The sequence below is a fragment of the Dendrobates tinctorius genome, unplaced genomic scaffold (genome assembly GCF_039654945.1).
Source record: "Dendrobates tinctorius isolate UK_male_01 unplaced genomic scaffold, ASM3965494v1 ptg000182l, whole genome shotgun sequence".
NCBI classification, from domain to species: Eukaryota; Metazoa; Chordata; class Amphibia; order Anura; family Dendrobatidae; genus Dendrobates; species Dendrobates tinctorius.
Genome location: NW_027361849.1, coordinates 1,414,360 through 1,441,498, shown reverse-complemented (window position 1 = coordinate 1,441,498; position 27,139 = coordinate 1,414,360). Strand labels below are relative to the sequence as shown.

The window sequence follows — 27,139 nt, the reverse complement described above, 5'->3', positions numbered from 1 at the left end:
CACTTTTTTTTCCTTTCAGTTGAGAGAAGAGGAGCCAAATGGTTGTAACAGCAGGGGGTCTCCTATTACTAGTGTGAACACAGGCTGTAAAGGAGAGAGGTGACACTGCTCTGTGTGTGTGAAGGGAGGAGGGGTGAAGCTGCAGGGCCAGCAGCCTGGATTGTCATATGTGCTGGATCTTTCTGGAAAGTTACAAAAGAAAACATCATATTTTTGTAGGCAAAACCCCGTACCTCACAGACATTGTATATCACAGTGAGGGTTATGGAGCTGGCTGTGCTGACAGAGGAGTAGTGAGTTCTCTATCTGGACTCCCTCTGTTGGTGAAGGGAGGTAATGAAGCTGATCTAAATGGCAGAGACCGGCCACCTGAGGAAGAGGACTGCGATTGGATGGACATCAGGAGTTTCTGATTGGATTTAAGGCAGCCGACTCCCTAGTTTCTTGCTGGTGATTTTTCCTGACTGTGGCTTCTGGTTTCCAGTTTGGTTCCTGCCTTCCTAAAGCTAAGTTTTCTCTGCTATTGTTCATATGAGTTTTTGTCTGGTTTACTTAGTTTTTGTGTTCAGCCAGCCCTGGCTGGGACTGGGCTGAATCCCCATTTTGTCTCTGATCAGTTGATCTCTTTTGCTCTGTCTTCAGAATATACCTGAGTGCTGATATAGTTATTTGAAGTCTAGCGACTTCAGGGCCTTTTTCTATCAGACGTGTTGGACATTCTTTTTGGCAGAGTTTTTTGCGTGATTGCAGACAGCAGCTTTTCTTTCCTGTCCTTTCTAGTTAGTGAGGGCCCCACCGTTTGCTCTGCCTGTCTTTCTATCTGTGTCTGTGTTTTCATTTTGTTTCACCGACAATACATGTTGGGGGCTGTCTATTGCTTTGGGGTCTGTTCTGGGGCAGTTTAGATTTTCCCTTTCTTTCTTTAGGCTTATTTAGTTCTCCGGCTGTGACGAGGCGTCTAGGACCACCGTAGGCACGCTCCACGGCTACTGCTAGTTGTTGTGGATAGGATCAGGGGTCTGCAATCCGCTAGTTACCAACCTCTCCGGTTTTCTGGGCTTAGCTTGCTTTTTGTTTTTTCCTCCTCCGTGACTCATTCATAGCACACTTCCCCATTTCCTTGAGCACCGTTGCTTGCTCCTGCCAGGGGTTCCTCAGCCGTCTCACTCCGCAGAGTGACGGGGCTGAGCACTTCGGTACCTGTGGACACATCTACCGTTTCAAAGAAATGGTTAACAGGTTCAGTCGGCACAGATACATCATCATTCCTAGGAAAAGAATGGTTATCAGATTTCTTTCGTACAGTTACATCACCATCAGCATCATTCCTGGGGAGAGAATGATTGTTAGTTGCATCATTACTCATCACGTCATTAGCAGGTAACATTCAGTTTCCCGTCATCATCATCATCAGGGTTAACGTTACCCTTATTATCAGACTTAGGAGGGGTGTCAGGGACGTAGTATGCAACCATCCTCCCAAGTCAGTCCCCAATAAAACATCAGTGGGCAGGTTTTCAGACACTCCCACTTCCCTCAACCCTCTCCCAGCACCCCAATCAAGAAAAACCCGGGCCACTGGCAAGGGACAACGGGTGCCTCCAATCCCAGTGACAGTCAGGGTTTTCCCCTCAACAAACTCTTCAGGGGCCGCCAGTCCAGGACGGATGAGGGTACGTTCAGCCCGTGTCCTTGAGGCCTGTAGCAAGACGGGCCCCCACCTGGACAGGTTGAACGTTGTCGTCAATCCTCCCAACCACACCTCCCACCAAAAGAACAGAGGCATTGGGCCCAGAGGCCTTGGCTGGGGGGTTCTTAGGCTTTTCCGCACAGGTGTAACTGAGGTGACCAGGCCACTTGCAGTGGAAACACAGGCGACTGTCAGTAGTAGGCCTGGTGTTGGCAACAGGGACAGGGCCTCCGGAGAGACAACTAGCTGGGGCACTGGGGTTGGTTGCAGGCTTACCCCCTATCCAGCTGGTGGTGACTGGCCTCCGCATCTCTGGCTTCCGGTTGGCCTCATAGTTGTCGGCGATCTGCGCCGCTTTGTCCGCATTCGTTGGTTCGCGGTCCAGGATGAACTGTCGGACCTCAGCTGGGCAGAGATGCAGGAACTGGTCTTTGATCATCAGGTCCCGTAGCAGCTCAAAGGTATTCACTGACGTCCATGGATCCACTGGTCAAAGTGGGTCCTGAGTCCTTGCACCACATCACTGTAGCTATCGTGTGGGCCACGTTGGAGGTTCCGGAACTTCTTTCGGTATACCTCAGGTGTCAGCCGGTATTTGGCGATCAGGGCCTGCTTTATGGTGTCATATTCGTCTTCTGACGGAAGAGAAGCAAACGCCGCCAGAGCTTTGCCTTTTTAGCCCTGGGGTCAAGTACCTTGCCCATTGGTCTCTAGGCAGCTGGTACTGTCTGCAGGCTTTCTCAAAGGCGCGCAGGAACGTGTCCAAGTCCCCATCCATCACGGGAAAATGCTCTGGCCGGGGTTTAGGACTCTGGACGCTGCTGGGCTCACTGCTTCGGGCTGGGGGGGCATTCCACCCACGCTGGAGCATCTCCAGCTCATGGGCCCTCTGCGCTCGGCTTGGGCCTCCTGCCGATATTGCTGGATCAGCCTCACCCGCCCCTCACGGTCTTTGGCGGGGAGTTCGTCCAAGGCCGCTTGCAAGTAGGGGTCCAATCTGTCCGGATTGTATGTGGGGCCAGCGCTCAGGAGTGGAGCCTCTGCTGCAGCCCCATTGTAACTTGGGCCTGCTTCTGCGTTTGCTGGGCTCTGGTCGTTTTCCCGTTGAACCAGAGCTGCGATCAGTTGGGCTTTGTTTTTGTTTGTGGTGTCGATCCGCCACACCCCGCAAAGGGCAATAAGAGATGCCTTGTTATGCTGCTTATACCACTCTGCTCCCATTGTAGCCATAGTTGCCAAATAAAAAATAGATAAGAAAAACGGAGAGAAAGGGAGGGAATACTCGCACGTACACAAAAATGTCTCAGAACTAGTAACCACTGAGTCTGTTCTCCAAAACCTATGACGCAGGATTCCCGCAGGAACCGTGCAGGTCTTTAGTGAGGAATGATTACTCAAACCAAATCACTAATGCTCTAGGATTATCCCACCGCTCTGCCACCAATATGTAATGAACAGCACACCACCGTCACCAAATTGCATCGGACAGCGGACCGTGCCACCAATATGTCACGATCCCACCACCGACATGGGTTTGTCAGCGGACGGAGGGACGTGACGCACTGCCGGCACACGGCTGTCACAGGCACAGTGGGAGCTTATCTTAGCTATCCAACCATGGGCACCATGTGATGAAAACACAGCAAGCTAATTTTGCTGTAACAATTTATCGCAGGGGGGTATTTTGGTTGCCCCACCACTGCTAACAACCTTCCAAGAACTGCGGGGATTTATGTATATCCCACTTTCTCAGTTCCACTTTGGAACTCGCAGCTCTCCGGCTCCCCCCTTACCCTCAAGTCAGTCAGGGAACTGCACCTAGGATAATTAGTCACCGGACGGGCTGCTTGTTGTGCACGGGGAATTAGACTACTGCAGTACGGGAATTATCAATGCTGTGACCTCAACCACTCATTCAGCAATATAAGACCCGTCCGTACTGCCAGCTAGTCTAGCCTGCCGCGCACACCACGCTGCCACCAGCACGCTTTACTTAATCAAAGAGTTAATTAAGAGGGTCCGCGGCAAACCCCTGAAATTAGTAGCGATTATCTAAAAAAGGCGCATAGTTCGTTTCTTAGAGCATGGAGGCAGAGCTAATAGATTTTATCATTTATTCCCAAAAGAATGCGGGCAGTGATTACATAGATAAAAGTTGCTATAAAGTTGAGACATTGCATATGTACAAATACAAATATAAAACAAAGTGGATGAAAGAACAGAAAGTAACACTCACATGTGCGTAGTTGGTATTAGGCAGACCATGTGGCTGGGGGAGGGGTGCTTAACCAAACGTCCTCACTCATCGGCACGTCTCTCTGGCAGGACTCCAGCTAGACTGACTGGAATTTGGTAGGGAATACCTATAGCCTAGGGTCTGTGACCTCACAAAATGAGGTCATAAAGAACTTTTCGGTAGTAGCCAAACCTCTTACAGATATGACCAGGAAGAGGATGGACTTCTCAAGTGGTCCAGTCCTGCCTGGGAGGCATTTGATATGTTGAAGAGGTGTTTTTCATCTGCGCCGATCCTTATTTAGGCTGATGTCTCTCAGCTTTTTATCGTTGAGGTCGATGAGTCTGAGGTGGGAGTGGGGGCTGTATTGTCGCAGGGTGCGTCTCCTGGTAAATGGCGACCATGTGCTTATTATTCGAAAAAACTGTCACCTGCTAAGAAAAATTATGACATTGGTAACAGGGAACTCTTAGCAACCAAATGGGCTTTTTAAGAGTGTCGTCATTTTTTGGAGGGAGTGGTTCACCCAGTTATGGTAATCACGGATTATAAGAATCTGGTATATTTGGAATCGGCGAAATGTCTAACACCTCTCAGGCAAGATGGCCATTGCTCTTCCCCAGGTATAACTTTTTTGTCACATATAGGCCGGGGAACAAAAACATTAACGCAGATGCCTTATCCCATTGCTTTCCTGGGGAAGATAAGTGTGAACCAGTTCCTATTCTTCAAGTAGGGGTGGTGATGGCGTCTATATGCTCCAATCTGGAGAGATTGCTGACGCTCGGGGATTCCCCTGGCTGCCTGTCCGCTGGGTAAACTGTTTGTTCCTGTTAATCTCTGTCTTAAGCCTGTTTCACACATCAGTTTTTCACCATCAGTCAAAATCCGCCGTTTTGCAAAAAAAAACGGATCCGCCATTTTGGTTGGCGGATCCGTTTTTTTCCCCATTGAGTTGCATTACCGGCGGATCTTGACGGATGGTCGTCCGTTGGATCCTTTTTTTGCAGATCCGCCAAAATTTTGGCGTCCGCCAACATGCCTGGACGGACAATGCAACGTTTTTTCGGCCGTCTGGATCCGCATTTTACATTGCGCATGCCCGGAGGATTTGCCTCGGCCGCAAATTTAACCCTAAACCCTGTTCTGGCGGCAGAATAAAAACTCTCTCTCTCATCCCCCCCCCAGGCAGCGTTTCCTTTAAAATTCTTCCTTCGACGGATCCGTTAAAACAATGGTCCAGTACCAAACGTTGTGGTCAGTACAGGAACGGATCCGCCATCCGCCATTTTAGCGGATTTTAACCGACTAAAAAACCTGATGTGTGAAACAGGCCTTAGAGACCATAGCGAACATCACAATTCAGTTTTAGCCCTGGTAATAAATGTAGACAAAAACTTGGTACTTAGGGAGCAAATTGGCATGAAAATGAGGTTCCATTTATTGTGCATCTAGAAAATCACGTTAAACGTTTTCAGTTCACACAAGGACCTTCATCAGAACTGGTTCAGTAGAATAAGTGAGAGGTTTCTATTCTCCGATAGGAGTACCTTGCCATGTATTGATACTCCAAAAGGAATTCAAGATGCCTGGATGCCGGAGAGGAGCATGTGCTAGACAGTGCGTTGTGGGTGCGATCAGCGTCGCTAAGGATAAGCGCTATTCCTTTTGGAGTAGCAATACATGGCAAGGTACTCCTATCGGAGAATAGAAACCTCTCACCTATTCTACTGAAGAGTTCTGATGAAGGTCCTTGTGTGGACCGAAAACGTTTAACGTGATTTTCTAGATGCACAATAAATGGAACCTCATTTTCATGCCAAATTGCTCCGAGTGCCAAGTTTTTTCCTACATTTGATACTACGGGCTGGATACCTTACTTGAGCACCACTGTCTATTGCATGAGGGCCGTGTCCTTGTGCTTTGTACCCTGGTAATAAAGCCACCACTGATCTGCGTTTTTGGTGGCCAGGTGCTCATCAGGATGTCCAGAGTACTTAGCCGCCTGCTGTGTCTTCGCGCGTTCTAAGACCTCTCATACTCGTCCGTCGTGGGCTCTCCAACCGTTGGAGATTCCCAGGAGACCTTGGACTCATTTGTTGGTCAATTTTATCATGGATCTACCCATGTCGGAAGGAAATATTGAAATCCTGGTGGTTGTAGATAGGTTCAGTAAGATGTCTCATTTTATTGATTTACCAAAAGCCAAATCCTTTGCGCAAGTTTTCATCAGGGAAATAATTAGATTACATGGGATCACGACCAATATTGTTTCAGATTGAGGGGTGCAGTTTGTCTCAAAGTTTTGGAGGGCACTTTGCACTCGCCTGGGGATCCATTTGTCATTTTCTTCCGCTTTTCACCCACAGTCTAATGGGCAGACTGCACGGGTTAACCAGAATCTAGAGACGCACCTCAGGTGTTTTGTGTCTGAGAATCAGGAGGACTGGGTTACCTACTTACCAGTGGCTGAATTTGCTGTAAGTAATTGTTATCAGGAATTGACCGGTAAGTCCCTATGTTTCGGGGCATATGGGTTCCAACCTCAGTTTAGATACAGGAAAGATGTATATCTTTGTACCGTGTTAGCCAGTAGATAGAAAAATATTCAGGATTGAGAGTCCTCAGTAGTTGATACCTTTTAAAGGCGAACTGAAAAGATGGTAACACATTGCAGCTTTCGAGACTACTCAGGTCTCTTCTTCAGGCTTGACTAATACAAAATCTGAAGAGTCACATATTTATGCACAATACAACACAGAAAAAATGCAATGGATAAGACAAGTGACGTGAAATATTTTTTTCGTGAGAATTTGGGAAAGTTATGAAATGTCCTATAAATGTCTGTTCTATTCCTGATCTAAGGTGTAGACTTTTAGCTGAGATGAATCTGTGCTGCAGTTTATGTTCATAAGTAGTGACGCTCCTCCTCTACAGATAAGGGGAAAAATAACAAACACACAGGGAAGGAATGCCTGCATTCATCTCAGAACTTCTAGAGTGAACAGGAAAGCAGGATTAACCCCTTCATGACCAGCCTATTTTGACCTTAATGACCGGGCCATTTTTTGCAATTCTGACCAGTGTCCCTTTATGAGGTAATAACTCTGGAACGCTTCAACGCATCCCAGCGATTGTTTTTTCATGACATATTGGGCTTCATGTCAGTGGTAAATTTAGGTCGATAATTTTTGCGTTTATTTGTGAAAAAAACGGAAATTTGGCGAAAATTTTGCAAATTTCAAATTTTTATTCTGTTAAACCAGAGAGTTATGTGACACAAAATAGTTAATAAATAACATTTCCCACATGTTTACTTTACATCAGCACAATTTTGGAAGCAAAATTTTTTTTTGTTAGGAAGTTATAAGGGTTAAAAGTTGACCAGTGATTTCTCATTTTTACAGCAAAATTTACAAAACCATTTTTTTTAGGGACCACCTCACATTAGAAGCCACTTTGAGGGGTCTATATGGCAGGAAATACCCAAAAGTGACACCATTCTAAAAACTGCACCCCTCAAGCTACTCAAGACTACATTCAAAAAGATTATTAACCCTAAGGTGCTTCACAGGAACTAAAGCAATGTGGAAGGAAAAAATGGACATTTTAATTTTAAAAAAAAATTTTTTTTTAAGCATCAATTTTTTCATTTTCACATGGGCAACAGGATAAAATGGATCCTAAAATTTGTTGGGCAATTTCTCCTGAGTACACAGATACCTCATATGTGGTCATAAACCACTGTTTGGGCGCACGGCAGGGCTCAGAAGGGAAGGAGCGCCATTTGACTTTTGAATGGAAAATTAGCTCCAATCGTTAGCAAACATGTCGTGTTTGGAGAGCCCCTGTGTGCCTAAACATTGGAGCTCCTCCTCAAGTGACCCCATTTTAGAAACTAGACACCCCAAGGAACTTATCTAGATATGTGGTGAGCACTTTGAACCCCCAAGTGCTTCACAGAAGTTTATAACGTAGAGCCGTAAAAATAAAAAATCATATTTTATTTTCACAAAAATGACCTTTTTGCCCCTTTTTTTATTTTACCAAGGGTAGCAAGAGGAAATGGACCCCAAAAGTTGTTCAATTTGTCCTGAGTATGCTGGTACCTCATGTGGGGGTAAACCTCTGTTTGGGTGCACGGTAGAACTCGGAAGGGAAAGAGCACCGTTTGACTTTTTCAACACAGAATTGGCTGGAATTGAGATCGGACACCGTGTCGCGTTTGGAGAGCCCCTGATGTGCCTAAATAGTGGAAACCTCACACAAGTGACTCCATTTTGGAAACTAGACCCCCCAAGGAACTTATGTAGATATGTAGTGAGCTCTTTGAACCACCAAGTGCTTCACAGAAGTTTATAACGCAGAGCCATGAAAATAAAAAAAATCTTATTTTTCCACAAATATCATTTTTTAGCCCCCAATTTATTATTTTCCCAAGGGTATCAGGAAAAATTAGACCCCCAAAGTTGTTGTGCAATTTTTCCTGAGTAGGCTGATACCCCATATGTTGGGGTAAACCACTGTTTGGATACATGTCGGGGCTCGGAAGGGAGGGAGCACTGTTTGACTTTTTGGACGCAAAATTGGCTGGAATCAATGGTGGCGCCATGTCGCGTTTGGAGACCCCCTGATGTGCCTAAACAGTGGAAACCCTCTCAATTCTAATTCAACCCCAACACACCCCTAACCACAACACACCCCAACCCTAATCCCAACCATAACCCTACCCACAAGCCTATCCCTAATCCCAACCCCAACACACCCCTAAGCCTAATCTTAACCCTAATTCCAAGCCTAATTGCAACCCTAACCCTAATTGCAACCCTAACCCTAACTGCAACCCTAACCCTAACCCTGATTGCAACCCTAACCCTGATTACAAACCTAACCCTAATTCTAACCCTAAATGAAAAATAAAAATAAATATATTTTCTTTATTTCATTATGTGTCCCTAGCCAAGGGGGTGATAAAGGGGGGGGGGTTTATTTACTTTTTTTTGTATTTTGATTACTGTGATAGTTTATCACAGTGATCAAAGTGTACCTGTAAAAAGAATGAATCTGCCGACCGGCAGATTTACGGGCACACTGCGCATGCGCCCGCCATGTTGTAAGATGGCGGCGCCCATGGAGTGAAGACGGTGGGACACCGGGAGGTACCGGGACTCATGAGGTACCGGGGGGGCTATAGGGGGCGATCGGAAGGCAGGGGGAAGCGGGAGGAAGCAGAGGGGGAGCAGATTATTGCGGCGTTTGCCCATCACCGCCGTCAGAAGGTGGCGGCAGCACATCGCCGCTGCCAGCCGGGTGGGGGGGGTCGGATCACGATCTCCAGCCATGTCCGATGCTATTGCAGCATCGGCCATGGCTGGATAGTAATATTTCATCAAATTTCTCTGATTGGCTGTTTCACTTTTAACAGCCAATCGGAGCGATCGCAGCCACGTAGGGGCGAAGCCACTGCCCCTGTGGTAAAGTACAAAGCCCCCTGTATCTGCGGGTCGGGTGACCTTTCAGTGACCCCGGTCACCCGACCCGCAGGGGGGCTTTAAACTCATGATGCCACATAGGCGTCACCGGTATGGCACAGGTATTCATGACGCCTATGTGGCATCATTGGTCGGGAAGGGGTTAAGGTAAGTACTTGTTAAAGCATAAACTGTGCATAAGTCAATGGTCCAGTACATGCTGTCTCTGTATGCTTGATGTTTTAGTTTGTTTTTCGTCTTAGCTCCTGTTTGAAGAAATGAGCTGCTCTGATAAACACTATACATAGAATATAAGGGGAAAAAACTGATTTCTAAGATCTCAAATTCGGAAAAACAGTAACAGGATCGGCGAGGACATCTATATCTGTGTGTTCTGGAATATGATTCAGCACAAACATGCTCCCTCCCTCCTCTTCATAGACTGTGAAGAAATATGATGTGAAGCATTTAGTGAGCCGTGCCCTATTATCAGCAAACCAAACTTCACACACAAGTCCAGAGCCGCCCGAGCCTCCAACAGGCCCCGCCGCCAACAGGCCCCCGCCGCCAACAGGCCCCGCCTCCAACAGGCCCCCCGCCTCCAACAGGCCCCCGCCGCCAACATTGATTCTATTGTTTAATATTTCTACTGATATTGGTCAAACAAGTCGCATCACCACCAGCCTGCAGGGGCCGCCGGCGCCATTGCAAAGCGACTAGTCACTGACCGCAGTATGAGTATTTATGTGCTGTCCTTCTTATGAATAGTCTCGTTTGCAGTGAGCGTCGCGGAATAATCATTCCCTGATCTCAGCTTGGTGACAATACACAGACTGGAAAGACAACAGAGCATTTGTTACATTGTATCAGCGGAGACGGATCCTCCTAGATCTCGACAAAGCAGAGGTCGCTCCTCTCTCCTCCTGCTGCTACAATGTGTCTGGGTGTCGATATGTAATCAGCCTCAACGAGCAGAAAATAAAAAAAATCCTTTATTATGTGATACTGAAGCTTCACACTGATCAGTCTGCATCAGCCGGATCATATAGAAGTGCACCCCACCGGTCAGTCTGCATCAGTCGGGTCAAATAGAAGTGCACCCCACCGGTCAGTCGGCATCAGCCGGGTCATATAGAAGTGCACCCCACCGGTCAGTCTGCATCAGCCGGATCATATAGAAGTGCACCCCACCAGTCAGTCTGCATCAGCCGGGTCATACAGAAGTGCACCCCACCGGTCAGTCTGCATCAGCCGGATCATATAGAAGTGCACCCAACCAGTCAGTCTGCATCAGCCGGGTCATATAGAAGTGCACCCCACCAGTCAGTCTGCATCAGCCGGATCATATAGAAGTGCACCCCACCAGTCAGTCTGCATCAGCCGGGTCATATAGAAGTGCACCCCACCAGTCAGTCTGCATCAGCCGGGTCATATAGAAGTGCACCCCACCAGTCAGTCTGCATCAGCCGGATCATATAGAAGTGCACCTCACCAGTCAGTCTGCATCAGCCGGGTCATATAGAAGTGACCCCACCGGTCAGTCAGCATCAGCCGGGTCATATAGAAGTGCACTGGTCAGTCTAGTATCAGCCAGGTCATATAGAAGTGCACCCCACCAGTCAGTCTGCATCAGCCGGGTCATATAGAAGTGCACCCCACCAGTCAGTCTGCATCAGCCGGGTCATATAGAAGTGCACCCCACCAGTCAGTCTACATCAGCCGGATCATATAGAAGTGCACCTCACCAGTCAGTCTGCATCAGCCGGGTCATATAGAAGTGACCCCACCGGTCAGTCAGCATCAGCCGGGTCATATAGAAGTGCACTGGTCAGTCTAGTATCAGCCATGTCATATAGAAGTGCACCCCACCAGTCAGTCTGCATCAGCCGGGTCATATAGAAGTGCACCCCACCAGTCAGTCTGCATCAGCCGGGTCATATAGAAGTGCACTGGTCAGTCTGCATCAGCCGGGTCATATAGAAGTGCACCCCACCAGTCAGTCTGCATCAGCCGGATCATATAGAAGTGCACCCCACCAGTCAGTCTGCATCAGCCGGGTCATATAGAAGTGACCCCACCGGTCAGTCAGCATCAGCCGGGTCATATAGAAGTGCACTGGTCAGTCTAGTATCAGCCGGGTCATATAGAAGTGCACCCCACCAGTCAGTCTGCATCAGCCGGGTCATATAGAAGTGCACTGGTCAGTCTGCATCAGCCGGGTCATATAGAAGTGCACCCCACCAGTCAGTCTGCATCAGCCGGATCATATAGAAGTGCACCCCACCAGTCAGTCTGCATCAGCCGGGTCATATAGAAGTGCACCCCACCAGTCAGTCTGCATCAGCCGGGTCATATAGAAGTGACCCCACCAGTCAGTCAGCATCAGCCGGGTCATATAGAAGTGCACTGGTCAGTCTAGTATCAGCCGGGTCATATAGAAGTGCACCCCACCAGTCAGTCTGCATCAGCCGGGTCATATAGAAGTGCACTGGTCAGTCTAGTATCAGCCAGGTCATATAGAAGTGCACCCCACCGGTCAGTCTAGTATCAGACAGGCCTCGCGGGACAGCAGCTTCATCCGTCTCACATTTCCCTGCAGCTTCTCGGCCAACATGTTTCCTTCCACTGGAACAAGAGATTCTTCCCGAGTGTCCCTGAGAAATACACAGAATTAGTCCAGTGTCCAGAGACTTAAAGGTGCCTTCAGCCGCCGTCCACCACCCAGCACTTGCGAACATCAATACACTTATTATTTTACTCACTTATTTTACTCACTTACATAGCTCCATTAAATCCACAGCGCTCTACAGGTGTTATCGGCTCTGTCCCCATCACAATCTAGATTTCCTATCTCTACCTATTTGGAGTGCGGGAGGAAACAGGAGAACCTGGGGAAATCCCACACAAACACGGGAAGATTCCTTGCAGATGTTGTCCTTGGTGGGATTTGAACAGCTGCAAGGCAACAGCGCTAACCACTGAGCCACCGTGGGTCCAGGATGATTCCGTCATTTTCTTGCCTCTTCAGACGTTGTCAGGATATGGAAGCTGCTGTGTGGCTGCCCACCGGGACCCCTCACCTGTGCAATGGCTGTACACCCTCCTGACTGCCACCACCACTGACGCACGTGCTTAAAGGGAATCTGTCACCACAATTTTGCTCCCCTATCTGCATGCAGCAACATGATGTAAGGGCAGAGACCCTGATTCCAGTCATGTATCACTCACTGGGTTGCTTGCTGCAGTTTTCATAAAATCAGTTTACTCTGCTGCAGATCTTGCCCTTCTCTTAATGGTGATCTTCTCTATAACTCCACCCACATCACTGATTGGCAGCTTTCAGCGTACACTGTCCATGGGCTGACAGTGGTGTGAGTGGGATTACACAGAGAGAACTGCCAATCTGTGATGGGGGCGGGATTACAGAGAGAACTGCCAATCCGTGGTGTGGGCGGGATTACGCAGAGAACTGCCAATCAGTGGTGGGGGCGGGATTACACAGAGAACTGCCAATCAGTGGTGGGGCCGGAATTACACAGAGAGAACTGCCAATCAGTGGTGGGGGCGGGATTACACAGAGAGAACTGCCAATCAGTGGTGGGGGCGGGATTACACAGAGAGAACTGCCAATTAGTGGTGGGGGCGGGATTACACAGAGCGAACTGCCAATCAGTGGTGGGGGCGGGTTTAAACAGAGAGAACTGCCAATCAGTGGTGGGGGCGAGGTTACAAATATGCCCGACTACCTGGCAGCAGGTAACTTGTCATCTAGTGATAATCTCCTGCTGATAAATCAGTGATGTTATAAAAACTCCATCAAGGTAGCCCAGTAAGTGACACATTACTGAGATCAGGCACGCTGCACCCGCTGCCCTCAGATTACATAGCAACAAACCTGCTAACAGATTCCCGTCAATGAATAACTCCTGAGAGGCACATTCCTCCAGCACCGCGCGACCTTGCTCCGTCACACACAACAACTAATGGACGTCATTAATAATAATCACTATCAACAATAACCAACGGCCTGTGGGAGAATATCGACCCGTCACTACGTAGAAATATGTGCAGGAGGAAATAATAAATGTGTGACCGTGTGTACTCTCATCATCCAACACCACACTGCCATCACTTATAGAATAAAGGCACCCCAGAAATACAGATCATATAAATATATAAACTCCATAAACAGCGCAGGGTCCATCCATGGCTTATCCTGTATTATACCCCAGAGCTGCACTCACTATTCTGCTGGTGCAGTCACTGTGTACATACATTACATTACTGATCCTGAGTTACATCCTGTATTATACTCCAGAGCTGCACTCACTATTCTGCTGGTGCAGTCACTGTGTACATACATTACATTACTCATCCTGAGTTACATCCTGTATTATACTCCAGAGCTGCACTCACTATTCTGCTGGTGCAGTCACTGTGTACATACATTACATTACTGATCCTGAGTTACATCCTGTATTATACCCCAGAGCTGCACTCACTATTCTGCTGGTGCAGTCACTGTGTACAAGCATTGCATTGCGTGGATTATTACTCACAGATTATGTGGAGTTCTGCTCTGCAGTGCAGTGAATTCAGCTCTCAGCATGTCCAGGGTCAGCGTCACTTTTGATTCTGTGCTATCTCCATCTCTGACAATAAAAAACACAGGAGGTGACTGGAGTGTCGGTGTTGGCGGTCGGCGCGGCGCTGATATCAGATACTAGTGAATACGATCAGGATCATTTATGGTCACAGAGAATCGGGAGGTCGGTATAGAAATGTGGATGTGGTTTATAGCTGGGGCCCCACAGTTCCAGGTGATGCCCTGGCAGGCTGTAGTGTCCGGCCCCGTAGTTCTGGGTGATGCCCTGGCAGGCTGTAGTGTCGGGCCCCGTAGTTCTGGGTGATGCCCTGGCAGGCTGTAGTGTCGGGCCCCGTAGTTCTGGGTGATGCCCTGGCAGGCTGTAGTGTCGGGCCCCACAGTTCTGGGTGATGCCCTGGCAGGCTGTAGTGTCGGGCGCCACAGTTCTGGGTGATTCCCTGGCAGGCTGTAGTGTCGGGCCCCACAGTTCTGGGTGATTCCCTGGCAGGCTGTAGTGTTGGGCCCCGTAGTTCTGGGTGATGCCCTGGCAGGCTGTAGTGTTGGGCCCCGTAGTTCTGGGTGATTCCCTGGCAGGCTGTAGTGTTGGGCCCCGTAGTTCTGGGTGATGCCCTGGCAGGCTGTAGTGTCCGGCCCCGTAGTTCTGGGTGATGCCCTGGCAGGCTGTAGTGTTGGGCCCCGTAGTTCTGGGTGATGCCCTGGCAGGCTGTAGTGTCGGGCCCCGTAGTTCTGGGTGATGCCCTGGCAGGCTGTAGTGTCGGGCCCCGTAGTTCTGGGTGATGCCCTGGCAGGCTGTAGTGTCGGGCCCCGTAGTTCTGGGTGATGCCCTGGCAGGCTGTAGTGTCGGGCCCCACAGTTCTGGGTAACGCCCTGGCAGGCTGTAGTGTCGGGCGCCACAGTTCTGGGTGACGCCCTGGCAGGCTGTAGTGTCGGGCGCCACAGTTCTGGGTGACGCCCTGGCAGGCTGTAGTGTCGGGCCCCACAGTTCTGGGTGATGCCCTGGCAGGCTGTAGTGTCGGGCCCCACAGTTCTGGGTGATTCCCTGGCAGGCTGTAGTGTCGGGCGCCACAGTTCTGGGTGATTCCCTGGCAGGCTGTAGTGTTGGGCCCCGTAGTTCTGGGTGATGCCCTGGCAGGCTGTAGTGTTGGGCCCCGTAGTTCTGGGTGATGCCCTGGCAGGCTGTAGTGTTGGGCCCCGTAGTTCTGGGTGATGCCCTGGCAGGCTGTAGTGTTGGGCCCCGTAGTTCTGGGTGATTCCCTGGCAGGCTGTAGTGTTGGGCCCCGTAGTTCTGGGTGATGCCCTGGCAGGCTGTAGTGTCCGGCCCCGTAGTTCTGGGTGATGCCCTGGCAGGCTGTAGTGTTGGGCCCCACAGTTCTGGGTGATGCCCTGGCAGGCTGTAGTGTCGGGCCCCACAGTTCTGGGTGATGCCCTGGCAGGCTGTAGTGTCGGGCCCCGTAGTTCTGGGTGATGCCCTGGCAGGCTGTAGTGTCGGGCCCCACAGTTCTGGGTGATGCCCTGGCAGGCTGTAGTGCTGGGCCCCGCAGTTCTGGGTGATGCCCTGGCAGGCTGTAGTGTCGGGCACCGTAGTTATGGGTGATGCCCTGGCAGGCTGTAGTGTCGGGCCCCACAGTTCTGGGTGATGCCCTGGCAGGCTGTAGTGTCGGGCCCCACAGTTCTGGGTGATGCCCTGGCAGGCTGTAGTGCTGGGCCCCGCAGTTCTGGGTGATTCCCTGGCAGGCTGTAGTGTCGGGCCCCACAGTTCTGGGTGATGCCCTGGCAGGCTGTAGTGTCGGGCCCCACAGTTCTGGGTGATGCCTGAGTAGTGTCGGGCCCCACAGTTCTGGGTGATGCCCTGGCAGGCTGTAGTGTCGGGCCCCACAGTTCTGGGTGATGCCTGAGTAGTGTCAGGCCCTGGCTGTGATTTCTATCCGGGGCCCCGCAGTGCAGGAACTGCTGTCTCGGATTCGGGGTCTTGCACGCCTCGCTGCTTGTTTGCAGCCAGCGGACGCTCGCTCTCTCCCATGAAAACATTAATGAGGCTTCCAGAAATTTCCTGTAATCAGTGCAACCATTAGCGGAGGTCCGGGCCCCTACAAATTACATCCAGAGGGGTCCCTGCAGTGGGGGAGCCATCTGTCAGGACAGCTCCACGTACTGTGAAGTCAGCCTTGCGATTGGTGCAGTGTTATCCCCACATTCTGTGTAGTGCCAGCCTCACGATCGGTGCAGTTATCCCCACGTACTGTGTAGTGCCAGCCCCGCAGTCGGTGCAGTGTCAGCCCTGTTTTCGGTGAGGTCAGCCCTGCAGTCAGTGCAGGGTCGGCTCCAGGTTCTGTGTAGTGCCAGCCCCGCGATCGGTGCAGTATAATCCCCACATTCTGTGTAGTGCCAGCCCCGCGGTCGGTGCAGTATTATCCCCACATTCTGTGTAGTGCCAGCCCCGCAATCGGTGCAGTATTATCCCCACATTCTGTGTAGTGCCAGCCCCACGATCGGTGCAGTGTTATCCCCACGTACTGTGTAGTGCCAGCCCCGCGGTCGGTGCAGTGTCAGCCCTGTTTTCGGTGAGGTCAGCCCTGCAGTCAGTGCAGGGTCGGCTCCAGGTTCTGTGTAGTGCCAGCCCCGCGGTCAGTGCAGTGTCAGCCCTGTTTTTGGTGAGGTCAGCCTTGCGGTGGGTGCAGTGTCAGCCCTGTTTTCGGTGAGGTCATCCCCGTGGTCAGTGCAGTGTCAGCCCTGTTTTCGGTGAGGTCAGCCTTGCGGTCAGTGCAGTGTCAGCCCTGTTTTCGGTGAGGTCATCCCCGCGGTCAGTGCAGTGTCAGCCCTGTTTTCAGTGAGGTCATCCCCGCGGTCAGTGCAGTGTCAGCCCTGTTTTCGGTGAGGTCATCCCCGCGGTCAGTGAAGTGTCAGCCCTGTTTTCGGTGAGGTCATCACCGCGGTCAGTGCAGTGTTAGCCCCATTTTCGGTGAGGTCAGCCCTGTGGTTGGTGCAGTGTTGGCCCTGTTTTCGGTGAGGTCAGCCTTGCGGTGGGTGCAGTGTCAGCCCTGTTTTCGGTGAGGTCATCCCCGTGGTCATTGCAGTGTCAGCCCTGTTTTCGGTGAGGTCATCCCCGCGGTAAGTGCAGTGTCAGCCCCGTTTTCGGTGAGGTTAGCCCCATATTTGGTGCAGTGTCAGCCCCGTTTTCGGTGAGGTTAGCCCCATATTTGGTGCAGTGTCAGCCCTGTTTTCGGTGAGGTCATCCCCGCGGTCAGTGCAGTGTTAGCGCCATTTTCGGTGAGGTCAGCCCTGTGGTCGGTGCAGTGTTGGCCCTGTTTTCGGTGAGGTCATCCCCGCGGTCAGTGCAGTGTTAGCCCCGTTTTCGGTGAGGTCAGCCCTGTGGTCGGTGCAGTGTCGGCCCTGTTTTCGGTGAGGTCAGCCTTGCGGTGGGTGCAGTGTCGGCCCTGTTTTCGGTGAGGTCATCCCCGCGGTCAGTGCAGTGTCAGCCCTGTTTTTGGTGAGGTCAGCCTTGCAGTGGGTGCAGTGTCAGCCCTGTTTTCGGTGAGGTCATCCCCGCGGTCAGTGCAGTGTCAGCCCTGTTTTTGGTGAGGTCAGCCTTGCGGTGGGTGCAGTGTCAGCCCTGTTTTCGGTGAGGTCATCCCCACGGTCAGTGCAGTGTCAGCCCGTTTTCGGTGAGGTCATCCCCGCGGTCAGTGCAGTGTCAGCCCTGTTTTTGGTGAGGTCAGCCTTGCGGTGGGTGCAGTGTCAGCCCTGTTTTCGGTGAGGTCATCCCCGCGGTCAGTGCAGTGTTAGCCCCGTTTTCGGTGAGGTCATCCCCTCGGTCAGTGCAGTGTCAGCCCCGTTTTCGGTGAGGTCATCCCCGCGGTCAGTGCAGTGTCAGCCCCGTTTTCGGTGAGGTCATCCCCGTATTTGGTGCAGTGTCAGCCTTGCAGTGAATGGCGCTCACCTCGACACAATGCTCTCCTTGTCTTCAGCCGGTAAGCAGCTGTGAGCTGGGGGGCCGATGACGGGCAGGAGGTCCCTGCAGAACGGGTCACACCTGAGGGCGACAGTGATAGAGTCTGGTTACTACCGGGGGCAGCACAAGCAGACCCCTATATTCCTGCTCACAGAGCTGTGCCACATAACCCTGGCCATGTACTCACCTGCGGGGTCTGCACACATCTGGCACAAGGAAGGCAGGTGACAGGGAGACTTCTGGGAACTTCTTCCAGGTCAGGACCCCTCTTATAAGCTCCTACAAATACAAGGGGTGGTAATGTTCAGTAATAGACCCTGACTTCAGCAGAAGACACCCAACCATGCCCGCTCCCTACCCTCCTGGCTGAGCCCCCCGCGGCCTCCGGCTGGGGCGAGTACTTGGGCAGTGGGCACAGGTGGCATTCCAGGTCAACGTCAGAGTAGGCCAGGGATCTCTTGAAGGCCATCAGTCCTGGAGCTGGGGTCTACAAGGCAAGATGGGGAAAAGGCAAAGTGAGCAGGAGAAAGGCCCGAGCCCAGTGCCATCCAATGCATCCTGAAGGCATCTCCGAGCTGTGCCAGGCTGGCAGGGGTCCTCTGCCCACAACCCCTCACCAAGAGATACAGCACAGGCCCAGGTTTGATGTCGGGCTCTCCTCACCACTTCTGCAAACACAATTTTCCTTCTGCTGTTTGGACGGGGGATGAGCAATGATGCAAGAGCTGACAACAGCGTGCCTGCGGATAAAAGCTGCAGCGTAGGGCGAAAACCAGGAGGCATTAACAGAGGGATAATCTCCAGGAACTGCCAGGAAGAAGCAAGGCAGAAAAGTTCATTATATGCAATCTGAGCCCCAAAGTCAAAAGGTCCCCAAAATTCATACACAGGGTCCATTTTGGGCGGTTTTGTGTGAAATTATGTCCAATTTGCCTTTTTTTTCTGTCTTTTGTGTTATTCCAATACACACAATGGAAATAAACCTGTGTATAACAAAACATGTGGAATTGCAATAATTTTCTGGGAGAAATATTTCATTTTCTGGAACGATTTCAAGGGTGCCAACACTTTTGTCCATGGCTAAATAATATATACACAAGGATCTCACCCCCATATATACAAACACATGGGTCTTCCTCCTCCCCTATATGGTACACAAGGGTCTACTATTATTGTCATTGAAAACATTAAAATTCATAAAACCACTCTAGTGAGGGGGCATTCACCCCCCACCCCAGGATTGTAGGTAAAAGAGCTGGCATTCTAAGGGTACCGTTACTTAGCAATGCACCAGCGATCCCGACAACGATATGGATCGCTGGTGCATCGCTAAGTGGTCGCTAGTGAGCTGCCACACAGGCAGATCTCACCAGCGACATCGCAGGGGTCGGGGGTCGCTACTTACCTGTCAGACGCAGCGATCCTGACGTCCTCCCGCCCGCGTCCAGGAAGCCCAGCAGGAAGCACCCGACGAGAAATGGTCCAGGACGTTCTCGCACGACCAGCGATGAGCAGCGGGTCGGAGGTAAGTATCAGACATAGCGATATCGCTAGCAATATCGCTATGTGTAACAGGGGCTTAAGTCTCTTTGAAATAGAACTGCCCAGTTGACATATTGGAAATTACGTATAGCTAGGCGGTGAGGAAACCAATTAAGATAAGAAGAGTTAACCATTCAAGTTCCCTTTGAAGCCAAGACTCCCTGGTGTGATCAAACAATTAAGGAAGGATTACTATTGTGCTCTCCAAGATGAGCTTCCTTTAATCAAGACATCTACAATAGACAGTTAGGCCCAGGCGGAAAGTTATGAATATTGGGGTTTGTGTAGATCCGATATTGATGAGACGTGCATTTTCTATTTCAAGACTAATAGGGAAAGAGCAACGTATTGGATTCTAATATTAAATACTACACCTCCCATGGGGCTCAACAAAAGGTCTGTATTTTGTATTAATGGGTGGTTGCTTTGTGTTTGTTCTCTCATGGCTTTTTGTATATCCATTGTTTTCTGTAATATTTATATAGTCACTTGTGTGACTTTCATTGTTTTTGTTATTCGTACACACATGTAGGCTAATCAATTAGCCAGACTGGGATTGCATATAGTTGTGTGATCTCAGGTGAACATTTAAGCAGTAATTAAGTACCACAAAGGTCAGAAACGCATTGCCTTCTCTTTTTATGGTGTCCCATGCCTCGCACCTTTTTTATGGAAGAAGTGAGTGCAGGTCTCTTCCTGGACTTTCCGCTGACCGTGCACTACTACTGTTTTTCTATTCTCCCATTGACTTCCAGTATTGTTGCAGCATCTAGAGTGATCATTGATCTCAGTAGGCTGAAGTAGTTTACAACTTCCAGTTCCTCGCTGTCCACCTCTGATCTTTGTCTTCTTTGTGTTGAGTAGCAGTCTCATGCTTGAGTTTCCAATCTTGACACTGCAGTAAGTCCTCCATTCCATCTAAGCTTGCTGCTGTTACGCATGTGGTTGTGGAACAACTGTGCCATGGTCTGGGGAGAGCCTGGAGGGGGGTAACTAAACAACCAACTGGTTCTCCACTAGTGCTCCTGATGGTGTGGTTAGACATGGACCTAGGTGTACGCCAGTTACCACCACAGGACATATCCCAGAACCGCAGCAGCTGACCCCCTAAGAGGTGTTGGGAAGCAGGAATGGACTCGGAGAGTCAGGACAGCCAGGAAATGGACAGCAGGAGGATGGATAGTACACGACTGGTAGACAGGGCGGGAACTGGTATACAGGAACAGACAGGACAGGTTAAAGGAACACAGGACCTGGTTCAGACTAGTGGATGAGGGAGGCAGTAACAAGTGCGGACCAGGCAGGTCAGGATCAGGACTGGGTATAGGCAGGATGGGATCAGGTTAAGACAGGACTGACTGGATCAGGATTAGGAGGACGGGCAAGATCAGGTACAGACAGGGTTGAAAAAAATCAGAATCAGGGAGCATGGGTACAGGGACCTTACTACTTACACGAATGTGAAAACCACTAATGGACTACAGTAGCCACAAGGCATCTATGTGGGAGGGTGCCTTAAATACCCGATGTCTCCCAGCCATTGGCTGGGGACATTTTCAAAAACGGGCACGCAGCTCCTTTAAGAAGCAGAAAGCACGCGTGCCCTAAGCACACTCCCAGGAGACCTGCATGAGCTTGTCCTGGGAGGGATCAGACACTGCGGGGACCGGAGCAGCGTATGGGGGTAAGTGAGCATGCCGGCGTCCCTGCCCAGAGGAAGAAAGGGACTCATGCAGGGGCGCCGGCGCTGTCCTAACAGAACCCTCCCTTGCGCCCTTTCTTCTTCAAGCCCTCTATGAAGTTCTGTAGAATAAGTGGGGCATGAATATTTTCTTTGGGTTCCCAAGATCTTTCTTCAGATACAAATCCCTTCCAATCTACTAAGAAAAAGGTTTTCCATCCCACCTTCTTCAAGGCAAAGATGTTCTTCAAAGATATCCTCAAAGCTGATGGAAGCAGGCATAGCACCAGAATCTTTGAAGAAATGACTCAAGATAACCGGCTTCAGGAAGGACACGTGGAATGAATTGGGTACTCGTAATGAGGCTGGCAGCTTCAACTTATAAGATATGTATTAATTGCCTTGATGACTTAAACAGTGACCCAACTTGTAGGATGGAATCTTGAGACGGATGTACTTAGAAAATAGCCACATTTTATCCCCTGGACGACAAGTTGGATCCAAGCGTCTTTTGTCAGCACGTTTCTTCATATGTGAATGATTTCTCTAGAGTGGCTTTGGTCTCCACCCAGATGTTAGAGAAACCCATGGTCAGAGCATAGCTGCTAGTACGCCAGAAGCGATTGACACTGGAAGGGGGATCCTGGCTGATGACCGAAGACATTGAAAAAGGGAGATCTTGCTGAAGACACATGATTGTTATAGGACAATTCTGTCCAGGGCAAGAGCTTGATCGAATCGTCATGATGTGCACTTGTGAAATGCCGCAGGAAGTTGGCCAGATCCTGGTTGACTCTCTCTACCTGTCCGTTGGATTGAGGGCAGTATGCAGAAGAGAAGTCCAGCACCACGTTCAGAAGTTTGCACATAGCTTTCCATAATCTGGATGTGAATTGGACATCTCTGTCGGACAAGATGTGAAGAGGAAATCCGATGCTGAATGAACTTCTCCAGAGCAGATGGAAGGCTTGGCAATGGGCTAAAATGAGTCATTTTCGAGAAGCCATCCACCACTACCCAGATGACAGAGCATCCAAAAGACACAGTGAGGTCCGTAATAAAGTCCATGTCGATGTCCTGCCAAGATGCCGAGGGCACAGGAATTGGTAGGAGTCGCCTGGACAGGAGTTTTGTTGCGTGCACAGAAAGGACAGGTGGAAACGAACTCCATGATATCCTCTTGCATGGTAAGCGACCAATAGTGACATTAGGTGAGCTGCAATGTCTTTCTCTGGCAGAAATGACTGGCCAACTTGGAGGAGTGCCCCCAGAACAGGACTTATCTGATTCAGACACCAAGGTCTTTCCTGGAGGAATTTGGGACAAGTTTATCAGAGCCACAGTAACCGTCTTGGAAGACTCGATGATAAATCGGGGTTCGTCTTCTTGGTTGGTGGGCAGGAAGGAAAGAGAAAGTGCATCAGCCTTGATGTTCTTTCAGATGGCTGAAAATGCAGAACAAAGTCAAAACTGGCAAACAATAGCAACCACCTAGCCTGGTGTGGATACAGTCTTTGTGCGGACTGCAGATAGGCTAGGTTCTTATGGTCTCTAAAAATGACAACAGGATGGACTACCCCTTCTAGAATGTACTGCCACTCCTCTAGAGCCATTTTAATTGCCAACAACCCTCGGTCGACAATCAAGTAGTTGCACTCAGGAACAGAGAGGTCTTTTGAGAAAATAAATGCAAATAACCATTTGGCCAGAGGGAGACTTTTGGGTGAGAACTGCCCCTGTCCCAGAAGATAAAGCAACTACCTCCAGAAAGCATTGTTTGCTCACTTCCAGTGGATGCAGTACTGGGGTGGAGGAGAAGGAATGTTTCGGGAAGAGAAAGGCGTTTTCAGCCTCTGGAATCCATACCCTTTGATATGAACCCTTACGATCCTAGCAGAAATGAGAGCGGTCGGGGATGAGAAATGCGGATTTAAATGTTGGTAGAAATTGCCGAATCCTAGAAAACGCTGGATGGCCTTAATGTCAGCAGGGTGTGGCCAGTTGAGGATGGAAGGCACTTTCGCCGGATCGATCTTCAAGCCCATTTCCAAGACGATATAACCTAGGAAAGAGATGATATAACCTAGGAAAGGCAGAGACGAATGTTCAAAAATGCATTTCTCAAATTTATCATACAGGCAATTCTCCTAAGTCGCTGCAGGACTCGGCGAACGTTTCTCCCATGAGAGGGCAGATCTGGAGAAAAGACCAGGATATCATCTTGATAAATGACACAATAATAGAGGAGGTCCCAGAAGTTGTCATTCACGAATTCTTGGAAGACAACTGGGGCATTACTGAGCTCAAACGGCATAACTCTGCACTCATAATGACCATCCCAGGTGTTGAAAGCAGTCCTAAATTCATCTCCTCATGCCTACCGCCTCAACACATTAACCTAATCTATCCCTGAGTGGCACAGCCAAAAGTTTTACCATAACCAGGTTCCCGCATCATGTTCCCACATGCTTTATGCATCCATCAGCCCTCTGTGTCTGTACTGTTACACACTTAACATTATGGCTGGTCCATACAATCAGAGCAACTGTTACCACCCACCTTTCGTGTCTCCCTCTTTCCTCATAGACTGTAAGCTTGCGAGCAGGGCCCTCACTCCTCTGGGTATCTGTTATGATCTATGTGATTATTGTTATGCTGTAATGTCTATCGTCTGTACAAGTCCCCTCTGAAATGTAAAGTGCTGCGGAATATGTCGGCGCTATAGAAATAAAATTTATTATTATCTCCTCGGCAAATCTGGATTAGATTGTATGCTCCTCTCAGATCCAGCTTGGTAAAAATCGTGGCACCTCTGAGGCGATTGAACAATTCCGGGATCAAAGGCAACGGATACAGTGGGGAAACAAGTATTTAGTCGCCACCAATTGTGCATGTTCTCCCCCTTATAAAGATGAGAGCGGCCTGTAATTGACCTCATAGGTAGACCACAACTCTGACAGTCACAATGAGAAAACAAATCCAGGAAATCTCCTTGTCTGATTTGGGAAGATTTATTTTGCAAATTATGGTGGAAAATAAGTATTTGGTCATTAACAAAAGTTCATCTTAATACTTTGTTATATATCCTTGGTTGGCAATGACAGAGGTCAGACGTTTTCTGAGTCTTCACAAGGTAGGTACACACTGTTGGTGGCATGTTGGGCCATTCCTCCATGCAGATCTCCTCTAGAGCAGTGATGTTTTGGGCCTGTCGCTAGGCAACACAGACTTTTAAATCCTTCCAAAGGTTTTCTATGGGGTTGAGATCTGGAGATTGGCTGGCCACTCCAGGACGTTCATATGGTTCTTACTAAGCCACTCCATCGTTGCTCTGGCGGTGTGCTTGGGATCATTATCATGCTGAAAGACCCATCCATGTTTCATCTTCAGTGCCCTTGCTGATGGAAGGAGGTTTGCACTCAAAATCTCACGATACATGGCCCCATTCATTCTTTCATGTACACAGATCAGTCGTCCTGGTCCCTTTGCAGAGAAACAGCCCCAAAGCATGATGTTGCCACCCCCATGCTTCTCAGTAGGTATGGTATTCTTTAGATGCAATTCAGCATTCTGTCTCCTCCAAACACGACGAGTTTGGTTTCTACCAAACAGTTCTACTTTGGTTTCATCAGACCATATGACATTCTCCCAATACTCTTCTGGATAACCCGAATGCTCTCTAGCAAACTTCAGACGGGCCCGCACATGTAATGGCTTAAGCAGGGGGACACGTCTGGCACTGCAGGATCTGAGTCCCTGGTGGCGTGGTGTATTACTGATGGTAGCCTTTGTTACATTGGTCCCAGCGCTATGCAGGCCATTCACTAGGTTCCCGTGTGGTTCTGGGATTTTTGCTCACCGTTCTTGTGATCATTTTGACCCCACGGGGTGAGATCTTGCATGGAGCCCCAGATCGAGGGAGATAACCAGTGGTCTTGTATGTCTTCCATTTTTTTATTATTGCTCCCAAAGTTGATTTCATCACATCAAGCTGCTTGCCTATTGCAGATTCAGTCATATATAATATACAGAGGTCTTATTCCCCCCATATATAATACACAGGGATCAATCCCCACATATAATACACAGGGATCCATTCCCCCATATATAACATACAGGGGTCCACGCCCCCCCAAAAAAAATAAAATACACAGGGTCTCAACCCCTCCATATATAATACACAGGGGAGTCCATCCCCACATATATAATACACAGGGGTCTCACCTCCCATATACTGTATAATACACAGAGGTCTCATCCCCCCATATATATTACACAGGGGTCTCACTCCCCCATATATACTACACAGGGGTCTCATCCCCCCATATATACTACACAGGGGTCTCATTCCCCCATATATTATGCACAGGGGTCTCATCCCCCCATATATAATACACAGGGGTCTCATCTCCTCATATATAATACACAGAGGTCTCATCCCCCCATATATAATACACAGGGGTCTCATTCCCCCATATATTATGCACAGGGGCTCACCCCCCATATATAATACACAGGGGTCTCATCCCCCATATATAATACACAGGGGTCTCATCCCGCCATATATAATACACAGGGGTCTTATCCCCCCATATATAATACACAGGGGTCTCATCCCCCCCATATATAATACACAGGGGTCTCATGCCCTGATATATAAGACACAGGGGTCTCATACCCCCATATATAATACACAGGGATCTCATGCACCCATATATAATGCACAGGGGCTCACCCCCCATATATAAAGCACACGGCTCTCACCCCCATATATAAAGCACATGGGTCTCACCCCCAAATATATATAAACACAAGGGTCTCATCCTCCCATATATCACACAGAAGCCCCCCCACGTGTCGTGAGTAATATCTCTTCCTCTCCCACCATATGTAAGAAGTCATCCGCTTTCTCAGGAAAGTTCTGGCTGGAGTGCAGGGATGTGCGGACCCCCAGCGGAAGTGACACAGACCTCCTAATGCAACTCATCTGCCCCTCACTTTCTGACATTATGGGGACATGCACTCACAAATACATGCATCGGATGGAAATCTGGGGGGTTCATCAACATCTCTGGGGGTCTCAGCAGCAGCGTTCGACATCCGACATTCTCCTCTTCTAGTTTTCGTTGCCAGTGAGCGCTCCATGTTTGTCCCCGAGTCGCAGCGGGGTCAAGAGGAGGTGGGGTCACCTCTGGCATCAGCTCATCCTGCGGAGACACCACCATTTGTATCATGTACCCACTGCACAGCCAAGGACTACAACACCCATCAGGGTCAGATAATGAGAGTCCCAGACCTGCACTACAACACCCAGCAGGGTCAGATAATGAGAGTACCAGACCTGCACTACAACACCCAGCAGGGTCAGATAATGAGAGTATCAGACCTGCAATACAACACCCAGCAGGGTCAGACAATGAGAGTACCAGACCTGCACTACAACACCCAGCAGGGTCTAATAATGAGAGTACCAGACCTGCACTACAACTCTCAGCAGGGTCAGACAATGAGAGTACCAGACCTGCACTACAACACCCAGCATGGACAGATAATGAGAGTCCCAGACCTGCACTACAACACCCAGCAGGGTCAGATAATGAGAGTACCAGACCTGCACTACAACACCCAGCAGGGTCAGACAATGAGAGTACCAGACCTGCACTACAACACCCAGCAGGGTCAGACAATGAGAGTACCAGACCTGCACTACAACACCCAGCAGGGTCAGATAATGAGAGTACCAGACCTGCACTACAACTCTCAGCAGGGTCAGACAATGAGAGTACCAGACCTGCACTACAACACCCAGCATGGACAGATAATGAGAGTCCCAGACCTGCACTACAACACCCAGCAGGGTCAGATAATGAGAGTACCAGACCTGCACTACAACACCCAGCAGGGTCAGACAATGAGAGTACCAGACCTGCACTACAACACCCAGCAGGGTCAGACAATGAGAGT

The 27,139-nt window shown here is 49.7% G+C and overlaps 1 protein-coding gene across 4 annotated transcripts in view; it reads right to left on the bottom strand.

The window, feature by feature from the left end:
- Positions 1–10,371: 10,371 nt before the first annotated feature.
- CFAP221 (cilia and flagella associated protein 221) overlaps positions 10,372–27,139 on the bottom strand; it is a 211,014-nt gene continuing 194,246 nt past the window's right edge. For all 4 annotated transcript variants that reach the window (XM_073551898.1, XM_073551897.1, XM_073551900.1 and 1 more), the window contains 6 exons: positions 26,203–26,382; positions 18,311–18,439; positions 18,140–18,231; positions 17,941–18,033; positions 13,957–14,049; positions 10,372–12,051 (listed from right to left, as the gene is read on the bottom strand). In XM_073551898.1, coding sequence (XP_073407999.1) covers positions 11,934–12,051; positions 13,957–14,049; positions 17,941–18,033; positions 18,140–18,231; positions 18,311–18,439; positions 26,203–26,382 — 705 coding nt within the window. In that variant the 3' untranslated portion in view covers positions 10,372–11,933. The remainder of the gene's footprint in view (positions 12,052–13,956; positions 14,050–17,940; positions 18,034–18,139; positions 18,232–18,310; positions 18,440–26,202; positions 26,383–27,139) is intronic.